The 10433-nt window shown below is 40.5% G+C and overlaps 1 protein-coding gene across 1 annotated transcript in view; it reads left to right on the top strand.

Annotated features, from left to right (window-relative positions):
* PHLPP2 (PH domain and leucine rich repeat protein phosphatase 2) overlaps nt 1-10433 on the top strand; it is a 56133-nt gene continuing 45700 nt past the window's right edge. Inside the window, exons 1-2 of the mRNA XM_045533151.1 lie at nt 1-133; nt 5959-6242. Of these exons, the coding sequence (XP_045389107.1) occupies nt 35-133; nt 5959-6242 (383 nt within the window). The 5' untranslated portion in view covers nt 1-34. The remainder of the gene's footprint in view (nt 134-5958; nt 6243-10433) is intronic.

Raw genomic sequence — 10433 nt, 5'->3', positions numbered from 1 at the left:
CCGGCCGGGCGTCCCTGAGCCGCCTCAGCAGCCGATGGGGGAGGTGGAGCCCGGGCCCGCGGGCCCGCTGGAGCCCCCGGAGGCGCCCGAAGCGCCCGCGAGCCGCCAGCCGGGAGGGATCCGCGTCCTGAAGGTGAGGCAGGCGAGCGAGCGGGCGGGCTGGGGAGGGAGCGAGGGAGGGCAGAGGCTGCTGCGGCCCCTGCCCCCCCCGGTGGCCGAGGCTGCCGGCGACCCCCGCCCAGCGTCAGTCTGTCGGCTTCGCGGCTCGGCCGCTGCCCAGGCGGCTGGGGGCGCCCCGGTCCCCGCCGAGGCCTCCGCGCCGCTCCCCCGCCGAGGCCTCGGCCGCCGCCGTCCCCACCGCTGCCCATCCCTGGCCGCGCGCCACCCGCTTCGCAGGCCCACGCCTTCGGGCCGCTGTCCGCCGCCGCCCACCGGTGCTTGGCCACCCCGGGAGCCCGCCCTCCCTCGGCCGCGCTCGGGGCCTGGGGCCGGCTCCGGGGGGCTCCGAGGGCCGCCGGCTCCCGGCCCGGGAGCGGGGCTGGAAGTACGCAGGGCTTTCTCCCCGGACACCTGAAGACATCACCCCAGCGGGAGGATGGCGGCGGCGATTGGCCGGCGCTGCGGTGTGCTCGGGGCTGCGCCGGTGGAGCGGGCGCGCTCTGCCCCGGGGGCTTGCACCCAACTCACGACCCGGCGCCCCGCTCCGAGACGCCGGCGGGGAAGGAGGACCCGCCCCGCCTGGGGAGAGAATCCCCGGAGGAGCTTCATCACGGGGACTCGCTGGGCGTGTTGCAGAAAGGAGGAGGGGCTGGGCAAAAAGGGGCACTCCTGCCCGCGGGAGCGGGGCTGACAATCCGGGGAGACGGTAATGGGGGAGCCGTTATGCAACAGGCAGCTAGCGGGCCTTTGGGGCAGGAATGGGAGGATAAGAAAACAGATGCAGGCGAGGGGCGAAGTGGAGCCTTGAAGGTGATGACAAGAAGTTTAAATGCACAGGAATGCACAAGGTGGGGAGGAGACTTTGAGGATGGTTGAAGGGAGGGATTGTGGGAGGCTAACTGGGTGGAGTTTTCTACTAGCGTTTGAAATAGTTGCAGAGAAATTTTTCTGTAGGTCAAGTATGCAAACTAGGTGTCCTGCCGGAGGTGGAATGGAATTTCTTCTAGAGTTGTAGGAGAGGAAACGGCAGGATTTAGATGTTATCAGGAAGAAAAAAGAGAGGGGTAATAAATTAGAAGATTGGATGTGTTTCAAAATACTTTAAAAACAATGGAAAAGCATAATGTTAAATACATTAAATAATAGTTGTTCATTGGGATTGAGGTTGAGCAATATTTACGTTATTAAGATTATTAGTAAGGATATCACAAAGATGGGAACAACAAAAACAATAATAGATTTGAATGAACTAGTGAATCTGTGCAGCAACATAAACTAGAACTCTGTAAAATATAAAACAGTTTTTTCTGCTACCACTTCTCAATCTTAACACCGAGACTGAAAGAAATAGCTTCATAGTTTACGTCTGACTCTGCATAAACTCTATACTGTGTATTGGACTTTATAAGTTGCAAATATAATTACCCAAAGGCTTGTAGATATTAATTTAAAATGATATGGTCACAAAAATGTGAACTGTGAATGAATATAAACCAAACATCAACTGGCCAGGCTTATCAGGAAATGGCAGGTCTGAGAGATGGGTAATGCGTTCAGGCCTAGAAGGTAAACAACTTTGGCTTTCTTGTTAACTTTCTTTTAGTGGTGAAGGAGTGAGTTGTGAGAGGAAAGGAATTGAGCAATGCGGACCTCTATTGAAGACAGCCTACCACTGGTTCCCTGAGTTTCCAATCTAGGGACCATTAAAAAGATTCAAGAAGTTGACCTTGATTACAGTGCTGAGCTAATGCTGTGGGAGGCTGACAGTCCTCAAAGGCCTTTGCATTCGTTGCTGTATTGCATATGCTCAAGACTTTAAATAATCCTTGCAAATAACTGGTATCTGTTATGGACAATAGATGTTCTGTTCCACATACAGTTCTCTTAAGTGGTTGAGTTTTATGCCAAAAGTGAAACTGGAAAAGAATATATAAGTAGAATTGAAGACTTTCTGAATTGGAAAGAAAGTCATGATCTCCTACACATTTTTCTCTGAAGATAACTTCAAAAAAGACTTTTCATTATTTTTTTGTAACTCTCTTAATAACAAATTGTGAACATCATTATTGTCAAATAATATAGATCTTCATAAAAAGGCTAGTATAACTTAGCCAGACTAGATCTAGGTCCATCTCTATGAGGTATTGGAAAATTTCATTCAAAATACCCCCAAAGATTTATTTAGTGAATTGCTGAAACATGGGTTATAAGTTTTCCAGATGTTTCCTACAATTTTGGGATTATGGTTTTTTTTTAACTCAGTCTGTAGAAGATATGAAGTTACAACTAATGTGGTCAGTTAATTCCATGGGCTTCGTTTTTTTCAAGAATAATTTTTTTTATCAAAATATATGTGGTTTTTTAAACAATTCCAGAAAATTTTTAATTAACTGAAACATTTCTCTCCCACCCCTCCCCACTCCTTTCAAAATATTTCATAACATATGTATTTCCAGAGATGAGCCTATATTGTTTTTAAGTTTCAAATGCAGAAACATATCTTCTACTGGGAGTATTCCACATTTTAATAGAACTAACGAAATTTGGAGAGTTACTTTACCACGAATATCTTAGTTATCATATATGAGTGTTTAATAGTTTATCACCTTTGAACTGATCATAGCCCTCATATATCATCTTTATTTTTAGAGAGTTAAAAGTGTGAAACTGAAACGGTGCTTAATTTGTGGCATAGTCTCAAGACTTTTGCTTTCTAGAAAGATCTTTAAATCTTAAATATGCTCTATATGCTTGTTTGATGTGGGAGGTGATTGTAGTTGTGTTTCCTCTTAGATAAATATGTGATAACTGTTCTTATATAAGTGTAAGGGAGAAAATGAAGTTTTCTCAATCTGGCAATTCCAGTGGGTTGGTGATTCTAAAAGCTGAAAGCAGCTCAGAGGACAGTGTCATCGTCAGTACTGGCTGCTAAGAAGGCCTTTCCAGCAGTTACCTGATGTGTTAGTTAGGCAGTGGACATTCTTGAGAAGGAAACACTAGGTATTTCAGCAGTGGCGAATAATAGCTAAATAGTTCATTTAATTGTTGCTACAAGACTTTGCTTTGCTTAGTACCCAGGCCTTTTAAATGCCTATTGATCAGGTCTAAGAGAATGATATCTACTAAAGTTCTAACTCAGCAGTTTATCTTCATAGGGTGGAGTTTATCAGATAGGAGACAGATCCTTTGAAGTAAAGGATGACTAACAACGTAGATGTTTTGATAATATAAAGTTCCTTAAGAAATGTATAATCCTAAGGGAAATATTATATATATGCGCTAAAAATGACTGTTAATTCTCATGGAAGAAAAATTATGTATGAACTAATATAGTACTTGCTGGCATCTTTGTTGACTTTTCTAAGATTGAGAATGTCAGCGGGCCATTATTTGACCTCAGAAAGTTCTTTTTAAAGAAGACTTTTGGTGGTTGTGTGGAATAGTATCTGCTTGTTCTTTCCACTGAGTGCAGAATGCAGAACTTCTTTATATAAACATTACTGTACCATATAAAATATCTTTCAGATGGACCAGTTAATCTTTCTCAAAGGTTAAAAAAATACGGAACGTAATTATTTAGTGGTACAAGTGTGATGATCCCTGTGTTTATACAATAAGCATTTGAAAGCCCTTTAATTCTGAGATGTTGAGCTTTGAGAAAATGTACTTGATGAGAAAAGAGAGATCTAGTTCCTACTTCTTTAAAGTTAGAATCAGTAGTAATCCTCATGTCCTCATAGTTTGTTTTTTTTGGAGACAGGGTCCTATTCTGTCACCCAGGCTGGAGTGCAGTGGCATGATCATAGCTTACTTAACCTCGAACTCCTGGGCTCAAGCAACTCTCCTGCTTCAGCCTCCCGAGTAGCTGGGACTACAGGCTTATGCCACCATATCGCTCTGGCTAATTTGAAAATATTTTTGTAGGGACAGGGGCTCCCTATGTTGCCCAGGCTGCTCTCAAACTCCTGGCCTGAAGTGATCCTCCTGCCTGGGCCTCCCAAAGCATCAGGATTAAAGGCATGAGCCACCACACCTGGCCCTTCATGATTTTGAATAACCAAACCTAAATCCCCAAGATGTGCAAAATGATCAATTTACTTGAGTTATCTTAAATTTAAACAGTGCTGCCGTTCTCAGTCTTGTTTTTTTCCCTCTCACATGGGAATACCTGTTACCTTTTTCTTCCCCTTTCTTTACCATCTTTACAAATTTAAGTGCTAAAATTACCCTCAAATATTTAACCTCAGTAATTAGAAAAATAATGTTTGCTTTATTTATAGATATTTCTGTTTTCCAATGAGGAGTACTAGTGAAAGTATTTTATTTACTTCCTTTCACTTTGCAGTTGATACAAAGATGTATAGAGTTCTCTATAGAAATGAAGATTCTGCCCCCCCCCACCAGGTTTGTTTAACTTCTTGCCAGAGCTAATTGTGCTAAAGTACAGACTGGGAATAAATGTCAGCTAAATTCTGGAAATGTCTCTGTGCTACCCAGGTGTTAAGATACTATAATGGGTTCTCAGTGGAGAAGAGAGGAAGAAATGTCAAATAAATAAATAAAACCCATTGTCCTACTTGTAGTATTAGAAACATACTCAAGGTGAAGAAGTTCTGGTGAGGAGAGAATAGAGTCATTCTCTCTAGGTAGGAGGGGAGAGTGGGGATGGGACATATGGGTGGCTCCATAGAGAGGGTGATACCTGAGTAGAGTTTTGAAGCATAACTTGTCGTATGAACAAGATGGAGAAGGACATTTCAGACAAGTCGTAGAATTGTGGAATAGTTGGTATGTTTGGGGAGCTACAAGTAGTTGGATGTGACTGAAACAATGTGAAGAGCAGTGAGGAATGAAACTGGAGAGGTAGGTCAGTGGAAATTTCTTTATTATTAAAAAGAACAGAAATAGCCCATCATAAAAATAGAGCAGGCAAATGTTGATCATTAGAAACTTGTTATATTGGCTATAGCAATTGTTTTTGCTTTGAGATAACTTCATAATATATGAGTTTCACATACGTAAGTTACCAGCTGCAGTTTTTTTTTTTTTTTTGAAATGTGACAGGGAATTGAAAGAATATTTGTGCAGTATTATGCAGATACTGAACTTGTTTATTTGGGATATGAGGCAGAGGCTTAGGACCCTAGGGAAACATACACATTTGCATAAATAGACATGTACAGAAATGTTTATTACAGCATTGTTTCCGGCAGTGAAAAACTGGAAATAAACTAAATGCCATCAATAGGAGAATTGATAAAGTGCAATGTATTCATATAATGGGGTAGTATTCAAATGAACGAACTAGGTATATTAACATAGTTATATCTCTAAACCAATGTTGGACTGAATAAAATTGCAGGGTAAAATAAATGTAAGTATCTTAAAGTGTAGAGAGAGTTTTAAATCAGGTGAGATATAATCAGGTGAGATATGTCTTACCTAATTATATGTTCTTCAGAATAATGATCTGAACTAAATATGGCAAAATATTAAAGTTTGTGAAAGTTTGGTAGTAGGTACCTAGGTATTTTGTTATTTTTGACATTTTTCTGAAAATGTAAACAAAAGAGAGTCAGAGAAGTTGATGGGTGGAGACATGAAAGCTTGCAATAAAGAAAATGAAGTGTTTCCAGGTTAAGAATGAGCATGGCAGATGCAAACTGCTCCGCAAGAGCAGGGGATGCTTGAGCAGAGTGTTGGTGAATATAGAGTAAAGAGAGGTGAGGTGAGGACTGAAGAGGTCTCATTCAGTCAGACGTTCTAGCTAATGATTTCTTTCTCTTAATTTTTTTTTAGAGAAATATGAAACGCAATGGAAGCAGAAATTGTTTGAATAGGAGAAGTAGGTTTGGTTCTCGAGAAAGAGACTGGCTGAGAGAAGATGTGAAGAGAGGCTGTGTTTACCTTTATGGAGCAGACACTACCACTGCCACTACAACCACCACCACCACCACCTCCTCTTCCTCATCCTCCTCTGACGTACATCTCGTCCTTTGCACAGTGGAGACACCAGCATCAGAAATATGTGCTGGAGAAGGAAGAGAAAGTCTTTATTTACAGCTTCATGGAGACCTGGTCAGGTGAGTCTGAGTTTTACCACTCTAATTCTACTGCAGTGTAAGTGATAAATGTTTCTGCTTAGAAGTGGAGTTTAGGATTTTAATCATGCTGGATCTGCTGTTGATTATGGGAGTCACTCGGTTTGAAAAAAGGATTTGTCATTGGAATGCTGGCTTTATGATTCCTGAATTTAAAAACTATCAGCAAAGGAACATTTGAGAATTCTTTCATTTAGAGTATATCATAGGTCAGATATCTAAATTTAAAATAACTATTTTAAAAGTTAATTTTTTTGAAAAGTATAAATAGAATGAAATTGAAAGGTATAAAAATGTATAGAGTGAGAATTCCTTTTCTCTTCCCCCATTCCCTACTACTCAGACCTTTTCATGAGGGCAGTTATTATCAGTTTCTTATGGATCCTAGGGACATTCTGTGCAATTATAAGCATTTATATGCTCATGCTTGAGTATGTGTCTGTATTCATATGTAAATTTTAAAGGTAATACTATGATATGCAACACATTGTTGACTTAGTATCTCTTAGAGATCGTTCCATGTTAATATTTATAGTTATCATTTATTTAATGGCTGTAGTAGTATTCCATTTTATGAGTCTATCATAATTTTAGCCAATCTCCTGTTAATGGGCATTCAAGTAGTTACCAGTTCTTTAGTACTACAAACAGTGCTGCAATGAATATACTTGTTCCTATGATGTTTGTCATATGTGGGAGTCTATCTGTATGATAAACTCCTAGAAGTGGAATTATTGCTGGGTCAATTTTGATAGATATTGTCAGATTTCTCTTTATAGAAGTTATATTTTCATCAAAAATATAAAAGTAGGGCTGGGCGTGGTGGCTTACACCTGTAATCCCAGCACTTGGTGAGGCCAAGGGGAGACGATCATTTGAGTCCCAGCACTTGGTGAGGCCGAGGGGAGACGATCACTTGAGTCCAAGAAGACCAGCCTGGGCAACATAGTGAGACCTCATCTCTACAAAAAGTTAAAAAGTAGCTGGGCGTGGTGGTGCATGCCTGTAGGCCTAGCTACTAAGAAGGCTGAGGTGGGAGGATTACTTGAGCCCAGGAATTCAAGGCTGCAGTGAGCTATGATTGCACCACTGCATTCCAACCCTGGGCAACAGACTAAGACCCTGTCTCTAAAAAGAGAGAAAAAAAGAAATGTATATATATATATGTGTGTGTGTGTGTGTATGTATGTAAAGTATATTTATTTCCCCACTTTCTCCAAAACATGTTAGTATTAAATTTTATGTATAAATACAGACACATGCATGTGTGAGTATATACCTACATGTAAACAGAAATTATTGTTGACAGTTTTTAAATTAGAAAATCATGAAGTTGGCATTCCAAGGACAAATCTTTTCCCAAGCCTTGTGACTCAGAGTTTTGCAAATCTGGTAGGAATTTTATTTTGTTGTTTTAATTCTCATTTCTCTTAATGAGTGAAGTTGACCATATTTTTCATAGGTTTAAAAGCCATTTGCGTCTTGAAAATTTTTTATATGTGAAGAGAGTATTCTTATAGTAGCCTTATAGTATACATATAAACTTTGACTCAGCTTTATTTTTTAAATCACTGTTAGTTCTTTGGATTAGATGTTAAATAGGAGCACTTCAAATGCTTGACCTGTGGGTCATCCTTTTCCTCTGCTCCTCATTTTCTGTAATAAGGAAATACCTTGAAACAGACTTCAAAGCTTTGGATTCAGTACTGTTGAAAGTGAGAAGGGAAGCTCCCACTTACACCTTAAAGTGTGGTAATAATAGTAACACCTTTTGCTAAGCTAAAAATTGATGTCATTTTGAAAATCTAAACTGAGGTCTCCTATGTGTTCCTTTTAGGATTTGGACTAATTCCTGAAAAAGTAGATTAGCATTTGAATGTTTTCCTTGTTCACCAGTTAACTACATTTCCTAAATCCACTTGTGAAACGAAAGGATCAGACCGGGTGATCCTTAGGCTTTTCTAAATCTTAGCACTGATTCCGATCTAATTTTATCAGGTGGAAAGCCTTGACCTAGATTGTAGCTGGTAGTGATTGAGTTCACTTACTTAAGCATATGACGTACTCATTTGTATAGTAATGTTTATGTTTACAAAGATATTAGAAATGTGGAGAAAACCCCACTGGAATTGGCTTGTTACTAGTGGTTGTATAATTAGTTAAGAATACAGATGTTACAGTTTATTTACTTACGTGAATCTACACTGTACTTAAAGTGAAGGATTTGTTTCTTTTTAGTCCTGTAGTCTTTTTTTTTTTTTTTTTTTTGAGACAGAGTCTCACTCTGTTGCCCGGGCTAGAGTGCAGTGGCGTCAGCCTAGCTCACAGCAACCTCAAACTCCTGGGCTTAAGCGATCCTACTGCCTCAGCCTTCCGAGTAGCTGGGACTACAGGCATGCGCCACCATGCCCGGCTAATTTTTTCTATATATATATTTTAGTTGGCCAGATAATTTCTTTCTATTTTTGGTAGAGACGGGGGTCTCGCTCTTGCTCAGGCTGGTCTCGAACTCCTGACCTCGAGCAATCCACCCGCCTCGGCCTCCCAGAGTGCTAGGATTACAGGCGTGAGCCACCGCGCCCGGCCAGTCTTGTAGTCTTGATCATTTGTAATGAAATAGCTCTTTGCTCACATAATTGATTAGAAAATAATGAAAACACAAACTGTGGTTTGAAAGAATGAATATATTTCCATTGCTGGAGTAGGTGCTCCAGAACTCTTATCCAGGCTGGGTGAGGTGGCTCAAGCCTGTAATCCTAGCACTCTAAGAGGCCGAGGTGGGAGGATTGCTTGAGGTCAGGAGTTCAGGACTAGCCTGAGCAAGAGTTAGACCCCCGTCTCTACCAAAAATAGAAAAAATTAGCCAGCCATGGTGGTGTGCACCTGTAGTGCCAGCTACTCTGGAGGCTGAGGCAGGAGGATCTCTTGAGCTTAGGAGTTTGAGGTTGCAGTGAGCTGTGATGACACTGCACTCTACCTGGGGAGTGAGACTCTGTCTCAAAAAAAAAAAACCAAAGAAACTTTTATCCAGTTAAGGATGATGATGATGATGGTAGATTTCAACTAAGATTAAGTGTTTTCTATGCTAGTCAGTGTGCTTAGTGCTTTATGCACATTTTCTCATTAAGTCTTCTCAGTAACTCCAAGGGAAGTAGTGTCATTCTTTTCAGATGAGGAAAACTGAGGCTTTGAGAGAGGTTCGGTAACCTACTCAAGGTCAGGCAGGGACTGTCAGGCTGTTGGAATGCCTGCATCATTCAAGATAGATGATGGACTTTAATCCCAGTAAAAAGGCCCTCCCTGAGAGGAACTGGCACTACAGCGTACCTTACTGAGTTTCACTATTTAATCATGCTTATTTCAAGGTCTTTTAAAATCTCTTACTCAGCTGTTAATTAAGTTCAGTCTTAAATTGTCTAATGAGAGGAGTAGGTGGTTTCTTTGTAATAGCCCCTTATAAGATAGTTGGCAATCTAAGACATTATCTTTTTAAGGAACTTTCTGCTGATTACTAAAGTGTAATATGTGTTCACTGAAGAAATTTTGGGAAAGGAAAAAGTATAAAGAGGAATAATAATATTTAATGTTTATGCTTTATGTAGGTTACCTCGTTTAATCCTCACACAATCCTCTGAGGTAAATACCATCCCCATTTTATAGATGAGGAAAGTGAGGCTTAAGAGGGTTAAACATCTCACCTAAGAGCAATCAGCTAATGAGTGTTAGAGCTGGAGTTTGAATCTTGGCATTCTGACACAAGATACCATCCTCTTAACCTATATAGTAACATTTTTTCCCCAGATCTTTTTTCAGTCGCACACAGTTTAATAATTACATTTTGGGGCTCATACCATATATTCAACTTTATATCCTGCCTACTTCACTTAATGGATCACCTTAATTTTATCATGTCATTAGAAATTCTTTAGATACCAGTTTTTATAGCTATAGAATAGTCCACTTTATGGATATACTATAAGTTGAGACACAATATGCAATATGGTTTAGAGGTTGGATTCTAGAATGAGATTGTGTGGGTTCAAATCCTGGCTCTGACAGTTACTATGCAAGTTACATCATAATGCTCTGTGTCTTAGTTTACTAATCTGTAAAGTGGAGGGTGATAGTATTTACATTGTTGAGTTGTCCTGAGAATTAATTATACGTGTTATG

This window comes from Lemur catta, chromosome 20 (genome assembly GCF_020740605.2).
Source record: "Lemur catta isolate mLemCat1 chromosome 20, mLemCat1.pri, whole genome shotgun sequence".
Lineage (NCBI taxonomy): Eukaryota > Metazoa > Chordata > Mammalia > Primates > Lemuridae > Lemur > Lemur catta.
The sequence above is the reverse complement of the archived record's forward strand: the minus strand, read 5'-3'. Positions and strand labels throughout refer to the sequence as shown.